The sequence below is a fragment of the Archocentrus centrarchus genome, chromosome 15 (assembly GCF_007364275.1).
Source record: "Archocentrus centrarchus isolate MPI-CPG fArcCen1 chromosome 15, fArcCen1, whole genome shotgun sequence".
In the NCBI taxonomy this organism is placed as follows: domain Eukaryota; kingdom Metazoa; phylum Chordata; class Actinopteri; order Cichliformes; family Cichlidae; genus Archocentrus; species Archocentrus centrarchus.
Window position 1 is genome coordinate 21,553,132 of NC_044360.1, and position 18,219 is coordinate 21,571,350.

Here is an 18,219-nt window from a genome sequence, read left to right on the forward strand (position 1 = left end):
TCAAATCCATAAAACTTCAATCAGGGGTTCCAGGTGCCAAATATTAGACCCTCGTTAGGGAGTGACGGGTGAAACCTGCTCTTTATGAAAAAAAGAGGTTATGAATGGACATGAGTCGAGCAAGGGATTCAAAAAGGTCTTCATATTGTTTGAATATTTGAAATAAATGGCATCTAAAGACATCTGCAAACACCTAACATGGGCACTGACTTAGATCCACTGCCGATTCATCACAGACTGTTCAACCCTATAGAAGAAAGACAGAGTTGCAAGAGCAGAATCCTCTGGTGCAGTCCAGTGATATATTTTGGAGCTGCTTTCCCATCTCTCTGACTGAGCAGCTTGCAGTAACTGATTCAACTATGAATCTGCATCAGGCTTGAAGGTGAGCGTGAGGTGAATCTTTAAACAGGACAATGATCCTATGCATAGCACACTATCAAATCTGCTAATGAAGAAATAGAGGGCTGGGCGCCGGTTTAGCTCACTGGTTGGTCTCTCCATCCTCTCTATTCTTTACTGCAAGCTATCAATTTAGGAATGGGCAGCACATGCAAGAAAACCATAAAAGCCACTAAACAAATTCTACATGTAAGCGTGTTCAAAATGTTCAGCAAGCCAATGTGTACCAAAGAGACGAGTGCAAAACACTTTTCAAAGTGTTTGCTTGTCCAATTATGCCAAAAGGCAATTTTCATGGGATGCACTTTTACGTGATCGCAAACAGTCCACTAAAGAGACACAAACACAATCTTCAGTGGCAAAAACATTCCCTCCAGGATTCAAAGTTCATGGTCACATTTATCAAAACCCACACTGAATAATATATCATGTTCAGAGCACGCATTAGTACTAGTTCATCGCCAATTTATCTCTCATCACTGATGCTTAGAGGCACAAGATGCTCCACTTTCCCTTCTGCTGTTTTATCTCTTGCCTTGCTTTCAAAATCTGACCCTCAAGTTCTGTTTCAGCTAACAGTGAAATACATAAACTGTGTACTTTGTAACTCATAATAACCATAAACTAACATGTTTATTCTGTTTCAACATTAAGCTATTAAGGCCATAAAGGTTTATATTCCAGGTTGCTGCACTTTTCTCAACATTGTGGACACAGTTGTTTTTCACACTAAATTAAAGAGTTGGGGGATGTACAACACTCAGCTGAATGCAGTGAGCCAACTGTGGGCTACAACTTTGGCCTATATTTAGCCAAACCTCCTGTTTGCATTGCATCCATCGACGTGCACTGCAAACAGGAAGTTTGGATTACATAAAATTAAAAAACTTGAGAATTCCCAGACAAGTACTGAAGTCAGACTTCTGAACATTTTCTTTCCATGATATCAAAGCAGATTTAGGTACTTTATACACAATGGACACCTGATATTTACTTCCTTGGAGTAATTCTGTCTAACTGACTCTAAAAATATGTGACTCGTGTCTGCATTCAGAATTGACTGAGATGTGACTCCAGGAATAGGAAATTTGTACACACAATACGGAAATACCGTATGATCCTCTAACACAGCACTAACTGCTGACCGTACTGACACACAGGACAGACTTTCCATTGTTTATGAATATAAAATATCACCACACGATGTAGCTTTGCCTTATGTCTCTTTCTCCAACACTCCTATGCACCTGAGGAGGTGCCTAAGTAATCCTTAGATTAATCAGTAATGAAAATAATTGTTGGTAATAATTGTTCATACACTGGGTAATGTCTCGCGGCATGCTGGACTACACACGTTGCATGTCGTTGCGACCTCCTTTGCCAGGTTATCTTCAGGATGATGTGATCTGATTGGTTGGTGGCAGCACGGATCAGGAGCAGCATGCACAAAACCATTGAAGCCTGAAACATGTATGTGTGATTCCTCCCTAAATCTAAGCTGCATTACCACATCGTCCTTTCTCTGCTCCTGTTATATGAATGCCTTTCAGCAATATTCATCCTCAACTCCAAAGTTGTGCGTATTTAAAAAGGTGAAGGAAATGCAAAGTTTCTGCCAGGCTTTTCAGTTGAGGGACTGACTAATTAAAAATGCCAGCTGAGACAAAGCATCAAGTAAAACTCAACAATGAAAATGTCAAATCTGAATTTCCAGGGCAGCCAGGTGGTTATTAATCCTGACTGGGTGCGTTGGGGGTTTCTGGCCTTTCTTCTCAAAGAAATTTGCATCATTTCTTGATTAGTAGCAAAGAGCGGTGTGTTAGCCTGCTGGCACAGAAACTATGTACCTGGCCCAAATGCAGGGTCGAAGGAGGGTAATTGCAGTTTATATAATATCTCCTATTATTTAAACAATACAGTCTCTTCCTTCATATGGAAACCCGCTGGAGGATCTGTGGTATTTGCAGCATTACAATGACACTGTTATGATAAATGGTTAAGAAACAACTAGTATTGTGCATGTTTTACCAGCGTTCCCTTGATTTAGAATTGACCTCAGTTGCCTGTGACTCTGCTCTCTGAGAACATGCAAGGTGACATTGAGGGCAGCGTACGGTGTCTCACAGACCGGCGTGAACTCCTCCTCGAGCAGCATCTGTTATTTATGGAGCAGAGCCTGGGAATGCTCCTTTTGAGGAACTCGAACAGGCCCTCCCCTCTGTGACTGACCATGCTTAAAAATACCAAGACTATCAGTACTTGGTCCTAGTAAACTCAGTGTTCAGCCAGCATTATTAGCTAGCTGGCCTCATTAATGGGTAGTCCATGAAATGCATTAGAAAATCTAGAAAGCAGAATTCACAGAATTTAGCTTCTTGGATGTGTCAGCGAGTCTGCCTGAGCTTTTATTTAGCTGTGGCCCACATGGACATATTGCACGCACATATTCAGAGAACTGAGCTCACGAATCCCAATCAGAGGCAGACTGGACCAGACACCTCTGACGGAGCTGCAGCACAACTCATCCAGAGCATTGAAACACACAGCTCACCTCATGAGGGCATTTGCTGTTACAAGTGCTTTCATTTTTGGCCTCAGTGTTTTCTAACTCTAGTGATGTTTTTCCAAGTGGAGCTCCAAGCATAATCAAGGCGGGTTAGTGTTACAGTCCGTACGCACAACCGGTCATCTGGCCAACATGTTTGTTGCCAGCTTCCACTTTGCACCACGGCCACTTTCACCGCAGCCTTCTGCTAGGCCTAGAGAGAGTGTATACCACCATATGCCTGTTCTACACCACCCTTAGCTTCTCCTTAAATCAGACAGCATGTGAAAAGTTTAATGCTCTCTGCCTGAACGACCCCGGTGGGAGGATTACTGCTAACAGTTGAGGTGACAAAGATATCTAAAAGAATAGAGGGAAAAGGCTCGAGGAAGGGCTTAAAAGAAGAAAAATCTCCCACAATGACTGTAATCAAATTACAGTTTTATTCACTTTTGTTGTGGTCTCAATTTCACAAGCATAAAAAAACTGAATTATCAGGAAAATGCACAGATTTCTGTCAAATAAGGCTTATGTGCATAGTTAGCCTCCAAAGGCAATTCTGAGCCAAGAACCCCCCCCCCCCCCCCCCCCCCCGTATACTGCTTACCTCTTTATATGCATGAATGATAAAGAAAAATAATGTTTCCCCTCAGAGAGAGCATAATACAGAGAACTGAAGCAGCACCTGCTCTTTTGAAAAATGTATCATGTGAAGTAGATTTGAAGAGTACCACAGTTTAAGTGAGTTTTAACATTTATGGAACTCAGAGTATAGAGAGACCTCATGTGATGAGGTAAGAAACAGTCAAATTTTCACTCTACATTCAAAAATGTTGAGTGACTCATGCAGACTATTAGTACTGAGCATGTTGGCTGTTTATGACAGTTCACAATATGAGTTTTTTTGAGGGGTTTATGCTGTTTTTTTGACATAGTAACTCCAGGATTTCTCATTTGGGTCCTATTTGTCATATTTTTAATAACAACAAACGCTTCACTCCAGGCCTTTCACAACTAGCATCAAATATTCACAGGCTCTGTGCCGTGGGGCCACGCGGAGAGCAGCTTATTCTCATACAGACTTTGGACAGCAGAAACTGGGCCGGTTTCTGTGAAGCTACTGTTATGCTTCCCACCTGCGGGGTTAGGGGAATCGAAGTCACAGCAGTCAAATAAGCAGACAGCCCAGTTTTCAGATCTCAAAGGGTTCTGGGTAGCAGGCGATGCCCGCCTGCCTGCGGGAGGTGTGACGGCCCCTGCTTCACAAGTTACTGAAATCACACATCATGCTGACTCACACACCAAGCATGACTGACAATAATCAGCAGTGTCTAATAAAGTCCACTGATATTAATGGCGGATCAGACCGCATTGCTGATGAATTCTTACTTAAAGTTGGTCCCATTCCCCTCATCTCACCTCCTGCTCCTCCTCTCATCTCTGCCCTTTTATCCTCCCAAATGACATCATAACCTAAAATCGAAGTGAGCTAGACAACCTCGCTAATGCTTGGGAAAAAAAAAAAGAACTGGCTCCATATCGCTCTGCCCTCACGCTCCTGTTCACAATCTTAATCCTTATCATCAGTATGCCGCTCATCATGCCTCCTCTGCTCCTCTATTCCATCCTGTTTCAATGTGATTTGATTCTCCAGCTTTCTCAAGGGCCTACTCCACTGCTCAACCCCCCCCCCACCACCACCACCACCACTGCTCCTACCTGTTTTCCACTCTCTCCCTCTCAAGTCTCCATCATTCTGCTGTTAGGGAATGTGTTTGGGCAAGTTGCCTCCCACTGTTGCAGCTCGAAGATAATCCAAGCGAACCTTGATGTTAAACACCTTCCTTTTTTTTGTAACAGCTGCTAATAATACTTACGTAGAGTTAATCACCAAGAGCCATTATTACTACATACTAGAGGTTTAACAGATCCAGTGTGATCGCCTAGGAGTGTAACCCCTGGCGAGCTTGTCAGACACAGCATGACCCCAGTTTGATCACTGCTGTTAAGAGGAATGAAAGGAGTCCTCTGATGGCAGCACGATCCACCTTCCAACACATTTTAACAGCATTTTACTTTTTTTTGGCCAATCTATTGTTTTGCACCTTTTTTTCTTATTTTTACATTATTGTTTCTTATGCATTTTCCATTTCAAAAAATAGAAAATGTTACTGCAAGATGTCACTCTATACCATCACAGTTAGCGCAGTGAATTTTATACACTCTGAAATAATCCTAATGCCATTACGCAGGTAAAAACTGTAAAGTGGAGGCCCTATAAATTGGCTGTGTGATTATGCACATTTCAACTGGTATCCAAAGATTCCCAATGACACATTATTCATATTCACACTGCTGTTACATAGACGCCAGCTTCGCATACATTATAGGGAGCACCTGCTTCCACTTGTAGTACGATTATTGAAAGTGAGGATTCTCTTAATCCTACAGAATGCGAGCAAAAGGAAGAAGATGATTAGATTACATAGAAGCCGGTTAATGAATCGCATGTATGGTGACTGGAATATACTTACCAGCCACTTTATTAGGTACACCTTGATAGTCCTTCAGAACAGTCTGAATTCTTTATGGCACGGTCTCAACAAGGGGCTGGAAATATTCCTCAAAGATTATTAGAAGACGGATACACTGTGGTCATAAAGAGATGGACATGGTCGACACTAATACTCAGGTGGGCTGCAGTATTTGGTGTTTAAATGAAGTGTGTCGAAGTGTGCCAAAAAAACATCCCCAACACAATTCCACTACCACCAGCCAAAACCGTCAGTACAAGCCAGGATGGATCCAAGCTTTTCATGTTGTTTATGCCAAAGTCTGACCCTACCAGCAGAAATCAAGACTCTTCAGACCAGGCAACGGTCTTGGTTGTAATGATTAGTTATCTGAGATACAGTTACCTTCTCATCGGCTCGAAGCAGTTTGACCTCTGGCATCAAAAAAGCCTTTTCCCCCAGAAAACTGCTGCTCACTGGATATTTTCTCTCTTTCAGACCATTCTCTGTAAACCCTAGAGATGGTTGTGCGGAAAAATCCCAGCAGATCAGCAGTTTCAGAAATACTCAGACCAGCCCCAACAACAATGCCACATTCAAAGTCCCTTAAATCACCTTTCTTCCCCATCCTGCTGTTCCGCATCAGGTTGCTGCCATGTGAATGGCTGATGAGTGCTTATCTTTCATTAAATTATAGGGCCTACAGAAAACAAAAGGCAGTAAGGACAATATGTGCTAAATATTCCAGTTACAATGCGAATGAATATCAAAGACTAGACTACACTGATTATTGATACCATCTTAAAAACCCTTTAATGGAATAAATGACCAAATTGGCCAATTTGCTGAATGCAAAGATAGAAATATAAAGATGGACGAAGAAAGGATTCATTCTGAATCAATAACCTTTAACACCTTTTTTCTAAAATTTAAGTTTTGATGTTCCTATAAAAATTTTGCACAGCAAGCAATGCCTTATACAGCAGTAATGATATTTATGAGATTTATTTTGCCTTTAATGGGAGTTCATAAAGTTGTATTTAATAGGTTTTTATAATATATCTGCAAGGCTGTGCATTTCTGAATATCAGCACACAGTTTATAAGCACTCTTTTCTTGCTTAATCATCAGGTTGCTTCGCCTTGACACAGAGGTGACCGAGACTCAACCGCATGGCAGATGTATTAATTAAGTACATTATTAGACGCCATCATGACGATGTTTACAAACAGCATTAGTCATCGGCCGTCTGCTCGGTGAAATACCACACAGGAGTCAATGATTCAACTCGAAATGTGGTGCTAGAAAAATCAGCGTTCACTGGTCAGTCCTTAAAAATTTCAACTACAGAAGAACAAAAGTTACTGCTAGTTTGAGTAGATACTGAATCATACTGGTGGTAAAACGCACCACACAGCAGTTTCTCCTGATTTCCCTTTTCTGACGCAGTAATGACGACTCGCTGAGCTGAGGGCGGGTTACAAATCAATGGAAGTTTAAGATGTGAAGATCAATAGGTTTATTCAATGGGATAACTGATACTCTGACAGAAAATGTCAGTTACCATCCTGAAAGCAAATTGATTTTCTTCTTGAAATTCTTCATACTGACTTTGTTATCAGTTACAGGAACGCATCCAAAGAACACGCAGACGCAGAGCTACTTTACACCAATGCTCAAAACCAGAACGGAAAAGAAATCATCTAATGTGGCTGCAGAGAATTATTTCTCTGTTACAGGTGCTCTGAAACATAATTTTGATGGTGGTGACATTTCCCCCTCACTTCAGTTCAGCGCACTGTTCGCCTGATAATATTCAACTGCCCACTGGCTGAAAATGCAAGCATTAAAAATAATCTCATTTTGCTGTTACATGTGCAAAACGCTCTAAGAGACACAAATAGATCAATAACGCAATTAGATCCAGTGACGGCATCCGTGACTTAAAGGTAGGTTTAGTCCTTGCTGGGCTGATCAGTATCTGTGTGTCATACGGGAATAATCAATTTGATTTGTAGCAAACAAAGTGAAAAAATAAAAAACCCTCTGCTTCATTCCTTCACTCAGCATCGCATCGCTGACAGGGTGCCGCTTAGAAACAGAAAACTCAGTCAGGCTTTTTGTTTTTCTGACACTCGAAACCCGACACTGGTTTGGTGTCTCTTCTCGCTGCGTACCGCCAATCAAAACAGTCATCCAAGAACGAGCACACCGACGTCCCAATTAACTGCCGACTTAATTAAAGCTGAACAAGTCTGCTGGTGCTTTCTAAGATGTTTGGGTGGAATTTGTCAGAGGGGTCATTTTTAGAAAGAAGTTCTATTACTTTGCAAATAAATATGTACAGAACCACGTCGCCAGGCATGGCATATTCCTCCATGCATTTTTCTTTTCCCTGTCCAACAATAAAAGATAATGAAAATTGCTGACAAAGATAGGCCTGATCAGGGGAGACCTTCAGTACAAGCAAGTATAATCAATACACTTTATTAGTGCTGATTAGGGGTTTAAAAAATTATCATTGACAGTGTATACATAAAGTTTGGTTTTAACACTCTGTGACAACATTCAAACAAAATCCATTTCTGACTTAAAGTGGCTGATGTGTAATAAAAACTCGTAATGTGGTAAGTCTATTAAATCAGCGCCACTGGAGATGAGGAAGCAGTGGAAACAGACTTTAGAGAGCCTCTGCTTTAGAATGAAACATTACGTTTCAAGGATAACGGCTGTTTGCCATGTCTGTGGGGAAGTTCAGTGGATTATTTGAATAAAGCAACAAAGTGTTTTTATGGCTCACTTTAAAATACGCCTGCCTCCCTGTAAAAAGAGCAGTCACAGTTTTCAGTCAGTGGCAATTTCTCAGCTCCTCGCCCCTCTGATGCAGACTGTACATTGAGCGCTCTGTGTAAAAAGGTTTATCGTGCATCATGCTCTTGAACTACACCCACCTGCCAGAGAAGCCGGTGAAGATTACTGACAGCACCCTCTTACAAAGAGAATAGAAAGGACAATAAATCCTTGAACTGAGCAAACAACGATATATATTTTTTATATATAACTGATCAAAACATGAAATGGTCACATCTATTTGACATAGGTTTGCTCTAGACAGGCGTCACCGACACATTCAAAGTGAATGACAAATGTGACTTGCTCAAGAGCTCTGCAGACTGCAGTCACAGCGCCACCTTCGCTGCCCTTGCCGTATGCTACACCTTTATCAGCTGCCATCCTGAGATCGCTGCCTTTTCCTTCCCTCTGAATATTTTCCAGTTCCTTTTTTTTTTATGTTTAATCCATCCACTCCTTTACCCTGCAGTTTTGGACTCTTACATGTGGAGCAACATGAGCTACACACTGGCAAGACTCAAGTGAGGTGACAGCAACTTGCCCCCCACCCCCCCTTAGATTTCTCTCTTCACATGTCGGCTTGACATTTGACAACTTTGCTAAACTGCCACGGCTGCCTGCCGTAGGAGTTGAGTCGCAGATGGATCGAGAGGTCCATGCATGAATAACTAATAGCTCTGCTGTAAACTGGTGTGTGTGTGTGTGTGTGTGTGTGTAGCTGTGACCCATCGGGCCCTTGTGGGAAGCTGCAGCTAAACTGAAGGATGCAAAGAACGGCAGAGGGAGGAGGGGAGGGAGGAAAGGTTGGAGACAAGGAGAGAGAGGGCTGGCTTACCCGAGGAGGAGACAAGTGCCTGTACTGCAGCAATGCAGGAGCAAGGGAGAGGGGTGTCAGTGAGATGAAACAAGAAGAAAGTGTCGACTGATAACAGTGTAATATACAAATGCCATACGGTGCAGCGGACACTTTTAGAGCCAATGTTATCAAGACTAACAAGTTTGTGCAATCTGATTTCCTCTCTGTAGAGCTTCTTTACAGCATCTCTCTTTTGCTGAGGTTTTTGTTGTTTCACTACAGTTATGACAATATCATCCTCAGCTCTACCTCATAGAGACAACAGGCCACAGCAAGGCAAACAATCCCCGCTGGGCCACCCGTGTCTCCTCCCTCCCCTGCCCTCTGAACAAACAGTTGTCTCTCTGGGGGGGGCTACGATGCAGGGAAAGGGACACTTGGGACCAGGGACTAGCTCCCCATGAGCTCTGCTGTCTCATGCAACTGTGAACAATGTCCTGGTAATATGACCCACTGTTAGTGTTTTTACTTTCTAGCAGCTCGAGTCACGTGTGCGTTTCCTCTGCTCTCGCTCACCATCCTTTCCCCGATGCCTTTTCAAGTGGCCCACTGCAGCAAAATGTACGTAAACAGGCTCCGAGAAAAGCCTCGGCTCGGCTTTCATTGTACAGCCACCCCCACCTTGTGCAAACCCATGCCCGCCTTCTCCATTTCATATAACCCAATGACACATAAACACACAGCACAAATGAAACACACTGAACATACACCTGCTCCAAGTACTGGCACAAACACACACACAGAAAGGAGATGGGCTAATGCACCGCTCTCCGTAGCACAAGGATTACAAGCACTCAAGGAACAAATATCCTGCTCTCATTATAAAATTTTTATCCCATGCAAGCCTGTCGGAGGGTCAAGTGCATTTCCTGGTGAAAAACATACATGCTAAACCTTGAACTGATTTTTCTAACATAATGCAACAGATTTATTGGACTCTTAATCGAAGGGAGATTGTGTTGTAGCCAAGCTAAGTTGGAAATAAGTCAAAGTATAAAGTAGTATATGCACATCCACAATCACTTTGAATGCATTATAGCACAAAGTGATAACTAATTTATTATCTTTAGCAGATTATATATTTAGCATTTGCACTTTTGAGACAACAGCTCAAACAATGCTGTTCTGTGGGAACGCACCAACAAAAGTTTCACTTGTCTCATAGTCTGTTTTTTTCTGCAGTGTGGTTCAATAAACAGATAGCAAACAGTCAATCAAATTTATAACTGAGGAAGAAACTTATTTGGTATTGATATTATGCTACTCAGCCAAGCAACAGACATAAACTATAACAGGCTCATCCAATTTTTTTCTAGATTAAATTTATGATATTGCAACGCCCCCGAGGACCAGACAGCTTAAGAATTGTTTCAAACATCTGCAAGTAAAATTTATGATTATGATTACTTACGTGACTCCTATTAACTGTGCTGATATGAACAACAATCAAGAGAAGAACAAGAAGAACTCCGACAGCACAAACCTCCACCAAGCCAGCTCACTCTGTGGGCAGTATTTACTTTTAAGAGAGCAGTATTGTTTTTTTGTATATTTTCATTTTGTTTCCTTTGTTCTTTTTAAATGTACTTTAAGAAGTTTGGAGTGCAGTAAAAACAAGTGCAAAGTGCAGGCTTTTGCCATTTGCCCCGTTTAAACCCATTTTAATATACTTGACATAATTTTGAGTACAATTTTTATTTATTTTTTTATGTGGGTTCATTCTCTTTCTCTTGACAACACTTTCTTTAAAGACATAGGATTTTGGGGTCAACTTGAAAGAAAGGCAGATGTGAAACGTAAACGTGAGGTCAGAGGTCAAACTTGGATGAAATTGTAAGGTGATCTTTATACACCAGTATCATTGCCTAAATGTTGCCAATACAAACAAAGGCAGTAGAATTTTAAGCAGAGTTTTAAAGATAAAAGAGATTTTATGAAAGTTTGACCTTATCTGACTTTGAAGAAGAGGTCAGAGGTCCAAAGTAGCATGATATTTAGAATCCCCATATACCATTCCCTATATACCTATATGCTGTCAATACAAACGATGGCAGTAAGAAACATAGTTTTAATAAATAGCTCTTTGTACCATTTTTATCACTTTGACCATCAGCTCAATCTATTGACCTTGAAGGAGAGGTCACAGGTCAAATGTGACATGATATTTAAATCTGTATGCAGAACTTTCTAAATGTTGACAAGACACAGCACACTTGTAAGAATCATAGTTTCTCTGGCTTTTTGTCAATTTCTGACTAATGAATCAATAAGATCTTTGTGGATGCAAGGCTAATTTTAATGGACTGTTAACATGACCCCACTCTGCACCCCTACAGAGTTTTATCAGAATTCATTCAAAACTTTGGTGTAAAATATAACCTCCTTCATGGCTGTAGAAAAGAAAAGAAAAGAAAAGAAAAGAAAAGAAAAGAAAAGAAAAGAAAAGAAAAGAAAAGAAAAGAAAAGAAAAGAAAAGAAAAGAAAAGAAAAGAAAAGAAAAGAAAAGAAAAGCATTGCATCCTGTTTCCTTTCATTCTGTTTGTTCTGACTGGCAGTGGAGATTCGAATCTCTGCCTCTTTTTGATGCTCCGTTGGCACTGTAAAATGTTGGTGTGAACGCCACTCTTTTTCATTTTTTCAAAAAAAAAAAACTGTGCCACAAGTAACCAAACTTTTGCTTAGCTTGTGTGAAGTTGAGCTGTTTGGACAGTGCTGTGATTTTTCTCTAAAAACCACTATGAATAACAGCAGACTGCTGCTTCATTACGCTTAAATCGCTATGCATGAACGCCATTTTATAGACAAAGTATTCAGTGTTCACTTCCTGATTAGTTGCTAAAGGCCACACCTGTTTCCATATCAGCAGTTAACATCATTACACTGACACTGTGTTAAAACATGTGTGTCAAGGTGAAATTAAAAGCCACTGCACAAAGAGGACAATCATGCAAAGCCAAAAACTACTACACACAATGGGGGCGCCAGGGTGGCTGAGCGAGCGACCATGTATGCCACATGCCTGAAAATGAAATATAGTTCAAACTTCCTGGTATAAAGTATATCACAAGACTAGCACAACTATGTCAGTTGAGAATAGGTGAGAATCTCTAAAGGAAATGTAAATGGTTCCTAGCAATTACTGAATTACTGAACCGTATTTTTGCTTGAAATCTCCATCCCTGCTCTCCCGTGAGCCTCTCGCCCCGCTGGTAGACTCCACTTCCACTCGGAAATCAGCTGGAAACATTTTTCCTTGTTCTGTTCTCCGCTCTGAGCTGGAGGGCCACTGAAACACAAGTCATCAAGGCTGCAGAGCAGAACAAGGAAAAACTGTCACCAGCTGCAGTCCAAGATGATGGAGTTGAAGTGTGCCTGAAGAAAGAAAGAATCACCACAGAGGGGACTGAACGATATAGAGGACTGCCACAACAGAGACCTGACCAGGCTTCAGGTAGAATAAAAACATGAGAGGGGACAGGTCAGGGTTACAGTAGCTGGTTAGCAGCGACTGAACTTTTTAAGTAAAACACTCTGAAATCTGATTCATCAAAGTCAAAAGTTACAGAAACAGCTTGTTCTCCTCTCTGACGTGGCGCTCTCCATTTTGGAAAATCTCACTGCTGTTTAGAAATGCATACTTCTCAAGATAATGACACGCAGGGCGTAATAAGGTTCGATGGGAAAACTGGCTTCATACGGCAGCACACGCTGCTGCTGTCAACACTGAATCAGGGAGGCGACACCATTGTGGGGAGCTTGTTTTGAATAGTGGGCTTTTTGAAACATTTGAATCTATTTTTCCAGGTGACAGCTTTTAGAAAACGCCAATGTCCAGTGATCCAATCAGCCTTCAAAGGCTTCTCCCGAAATAAGGGCTACTTAGTGGAGAAGCCTTTGAAAGATGAAGAGGTTTATTTAGTCTTCACATCAAAGAGACACAGGTAAAATGAAAAGAAAAAAAAAAAAAACAGTGACAAGCAGTAAAAGACTGAGATTTGTTGGGAACAGTAATTATTATGCATCTAGAATATGTGCAGACCAAGGCTGCAAACAAAAAGTATTCTGTGTCTAGTACAGGATTTTATTTTTTCAGCAATTACATGATCACTGGAAGCAAACTAATATCTGCTACTGAATCTTTTAGGATGTGATGCCAGAATGATGCAAGTTACAATGATTGGCAATATTCAGCCAGCCAATATCGATCCAACATCTACAACAATCTGAAGTCTTGGTTGCATAATGATATAACCATTTCCTGTTTGACCTTTACAAATGACAAGTGCAATAGGTGATGAAGGTGTCAGGAAGTGCTGACCCAGCTGCTGTCAAGTGCTGCCTACAACACTGAGCCAGACACATAGCTAACCCGATATGGATTTCCTCTTGAGGCCAAGTGGCCCAAAAATCAATAAGACAATCTATTGTTTTCATTTCCTTTATTACACAGATGCACATGCATGCAGAAAGCACTAACCTGTGGAGACAGGGCAGTGGTAGGCTGGGTGAAGAGTGCGGAGTGGGTTGCTGACCGTAGGCCATGTGCTCTCCTGACAGTCTGATGGGGGAAAGGAGCAGACAGTACCTCCTGCTGAAGAAAAGGCACAGACAGACACAAATGTCAAAATGGGAGGCATCACCATTATCTCAGAGTGGGGATGCTCAAAATGCAAACGCCACGTTATTCCCAAAACATCCACCATCACGACCAGTTGTGCATTACTGGGAGCTAAAAAAAAAAAAAAAAAAAAAAAAAAAAAAAAAAGGCTTAAAAGAATGAGGCGTGAAAGTGGCTTTATTTTCTGTTCCTTTCAAAGGGGGAGGGGGGCTTTTTTTTTTGCAACAATTCAAACACACAGTGAGGTGAGGAGGTTATGTGTGCAAAAAATATGATGTGAAACTTCATGTTGCACATACTGTGCTCATATAGACGTGCTGCATACGTGTGAGAAAGTCTCTGATGCTACAGCTGACACCCAGAGATGAAAGAGCTGACTGACCTGCTAAACAAGATTAGCAGCGAGTCCTTTTCATTCTGCCTCTTAGGCTGCGTACAGTACAAGTTGAGTACAATCATATTTGAGGAAAAGTGAAAAATACGTTAGATTTGATGTGTGGGTATGTGAGCTCCGTGAGGTGGTTAGAGGGGAAAAGACGGACATATTCATATATACAGTCATGTAAAAAAGGACTCTATGTGCTCCTGTGAAAAACTAAGTAACATCCTTACTCCTTCTGTAGAAATTAAGAGGGTAAACGGCAGTGAGATGCTGCTAATCAGCAGACGTTGTGGCAGTTTGCGGGTCTGCAGCTTTCGGGTGTGTGTTAACACAATGCCAAAAATATTCCCAGAAGTGGACGTCCCCACCACATTCACCCCGAAGTTTTCACAGAACTGCAGAAAGTCCTGTGTGTGTGTGTATGCACACATTTACAGCTTATCTTGGTGAGTTACACAGAAAACTGAAGTAGAAGTGTGTGTGTGGGCAAGTGCATGAAAGAGTCACAGTAGACTGAGAGGACTAAAATACTTTCACCTTCAAAATGTGCACTCTGATATTTCCTGCCTCCCGGCACTGAGGAATGATTAGGCGGAGATAAAATTGTATAAAAACACTGAGAGTGCACTGACTCTGCCCACAACAAATATTACTCTCATTTTAGACCCATGCATGATGTGGACTTGTTTCATACTGGTGGTTCCACTGGAAGCAGTTTTTGACATTTTTTTTTTTTGCTCTAACATCAAAATAAAAATTTAAGGAGTGCTTCTAATGTCCTTATATAAAATACACATCCCAGTGTTTACAAAGAGACTAAAGTTACATGTTTAATCATATTATAAGCAATAATAAATGAGTTCAAATAATTTAAGGGAATATATTAAAGGGGGCTTATATTATGGTCAATTCCAAAGCTGCACTTTTATTCTTGGACTCTGCTGGAGTAGTTTTTCAGGTGGGTGGATGTGATGAGCTGATTTGAAATTTTGGCCATTTTTAATATGTGCGCCCACCATTGTAACAATACGACAATGACAGAAAATAAGGAAAAATGTAATAAGTCTCCTGTATGAATATGGGAAGCTGGCTCTCACCAAAGGTAACAAAATTCACCTACTAGCACCGAACAATTATATCTCGAATGTGTGAAAACAACAACATTGTTTACCGGTAGAGAGTGGTGTCAATATTCTCACCTAATTCACTAACTCCGCTATCCCTTAACCCCTTTGCCCTCCTAATTAACTCCTGTTCAGAGCTACATTAAAGCTTGAGCATTTCTAGGCAATGGCCAAAGGATTTTAACAGAACACCTGGGACAGGTGACACCATAAAGCATTGCCATCACATTCACACAACAATCACAGTGACACCTACAATCGCATGCATTTTGGAGGCAACATTTTCCCCAGCCCGTGTGATTTTGGACAGAGGAAGGAGACACACAGAGACGGGAGGATAGCACGCCAGCTCCATACAGGGAGCGCCCGTGTTGCTGGAGGTGTGTGGTGACACAGCTAAGGACTCAGCCAACCCACAGCCAATAAATGCAACATTAGCTTATCTACAGTAATCTACTAGCCCGAAATAAGAAACGCAATACCAAGAAGCCTTAGTACTGCAGTAATTCTTTAACAATATTATCTACTGAGTATTTTCAGCTGTCAGCACTCCAATTTATGAGTGAATCTACAAGTGGAGGTCTTCTTTTCTACATGTTATTACACACATACTTACCTTTCCTTTAATGACTTTCAGCTCTGCTAAACTGCATTTGACAAGCAAAAACGGGGCTTGGATTATGCCCATTTGAGTGACGGGGTAACAGCTGTATATCACATGGCTTTACACAAGGAACCCTTTAGTAAAATAGATCTGTAGCATCTCTTCTGTAAATATATCCTACGAAGGCAGAACCAGAATCTCATCACGCACACCTGCGGAGCATCAGGACTAGTCGAGCTCAACATAAGACACCCTGCCCACCTGTTATGATAACCAGCAATGATTTTTCTTTTCCCCTCCAGCTCTCAGCTTCTACAGCTGTAAACAATCCCATTTAATCATTGAAAGGGCTGCTGAGGACTGTTAATCTAACAAACTTTCCACTGTTCATAACTGTGTTTGACAGAAGTCACTTCACTACAAATCGGGCCTGACTATTATTACAACTTAGGAGGCCAACGTCAACGAGCGGCCACACTTGGAGGAACGACCACTAAAGCTTTAAGCAAAGTGCAATACCACAGTCACAAACACAGTGTCCTTAACATTAAGATACGGAGTGGACCTTGGTACCAAGATAGCATGCTGCAGAGGGATTATTGCCTCTTCCTTATCTATGACAGGTCAGGCATACTACATCAACTCAAAGGAGGAGCCTATATTCATGACTCCAGTGCCTATAAAAAGTGTCTATGAACTGCCAAAAGAGTCTCCTCTGGTGTGTTAGTGTGGAGGAGGAACAGTATTTGTTGAACTGTTGGCGCTGTGATGTAGTTCTCTGCCAAGCAACCAAACTGACTCATCCTGGCAGGGAATTCAAACTGCAGCACTACAGTTACAGAATAATATGCTTATACTGGTCAATCCACTAACCCCCTTCTTTTTATTTATTTATTTATTTTTTTGGCTGAAATAAATTGTATAAAAATACTGAACTTAATCTTAGGTCACTACTAAACAAATAACAAGCCCCACCCACCAAAATCAGCTGTGAGAAACAGAGAAGAAGCCACTGTTTGAACAATTAAGCCTGTTCTGTTTGTTTGGGACCAGATGACTGATTAACCCTCCCAAGGCTTCAAACATACATAAATCAATAGACAAAGGGACAGAAATCCAAAACAAACCAAAAAAGCAATTTAAAGCCAACGTTCTACATGTTTTAATTGTGGTAATATCTGTCTGTGGAAATCATTCATTTCCACAGACAGATATTACCACAATTAAAACTTTGACAAATGTTTCTTCTCATTCATGCAACTCCATATATGAGGCATTTCTGAATGAGGTTGCTGTGACCTCTCTGCACTACCGGGCCTGCCACTCAGCGACGGGAGGGGGGGTGGGGGCTCCATCTATTTCTGTTGAGTAGATTGCCACTGAGGACGACAGCTGCTCTCTCTAGATACTACCTACGACAAACCGAGAAGGCTCATATAGCAAGCACGCACACTCAAAACATATCACTTTGTCCTCCAGATATGAACGTCTCCAGCTGCTCAAGTCCCAGCTGACAACACCTTTACACCCGGACAAAAACACAAGAAGCGACAAACAAGTGAGATGAAAGGCTTATTTTCTGCTTACAAAGCAGCAACTTCAGTGTGACAAAAAGGGAAGCGTGGAAGCATCTTGTTACCCAGCGAGCAGAAAAGTACATTTTCAAGCATTCGCTCCAAACTAGAATGAGGCACATGTAGCTCTGATTTGCTTACGCGGTGAAACAAACTTGTAACAATAACAAGCATGGCATTTTGTCTCAATTACAGAGAGTGCCACTGCATTAAAATATACCATATATCAAACTTAGAAATGATGTCTTTTCCAATAAAGAAAAAGAAGATAATTGCATGCTTTATAGATCTTATAGTATAAAAAAACCCCAAAAACTCAGCTATACTGCCCAGCACTGGCACAAGGCTGGTATAAGATGCTGCTAAAGAAAATAATAGATGGATTTAGAGAATTCAAAACATAAAGCTATTTTTGGGGGGTGATTTTTTTAGATCTAAAACTGCATCTGGACCACATCACGTGTGACAGATTCAAGACTTGGACACACTTCACACATTTTGTCCCAGTGAGAAACTCAAGAGGCTGCTGTGTATTGATTTACTGATTGACTTATGGCACAGTGTGTTATGAGCTTGGAGCTGCACAGGGACCAATCTACACCGATCACAGATGTGCACGTCAAACCTAAACTCTTGAGCGCTGCTCAGCTCGCAGTTTCTGCAAGTAACTCCAGTCACAACAGCTGACGCTCGAGTTATTAGCTTTGCATGTCGTCAGTCTCCCGTGTTTGACACCCGAGTGCTGCCC

General features: G+C 41.4%; 1 protein-coding gene across 1 annotated transcript in view; it reads right to left on the reverse strand.

The window, feature by feature from the left end:
* The window catches only part of mcu (mitochondrial calcium uniporter), a 68,731-nt gene that overhangs the window by 17,765 nt on the left and 32,747 nt on the right, over nt 1-18,219 (reverse strand). The window contains exon 2 of the mRNA XM_030748814.1: nt 13,647-13,760. Coding sequence (XP_030604674.1) covers nt 13,647-13,760 — 114 coding nt within the window. The remainder of the gene's footprint in view (nt 1-13,646; nt 13,761-18,219) is intronic.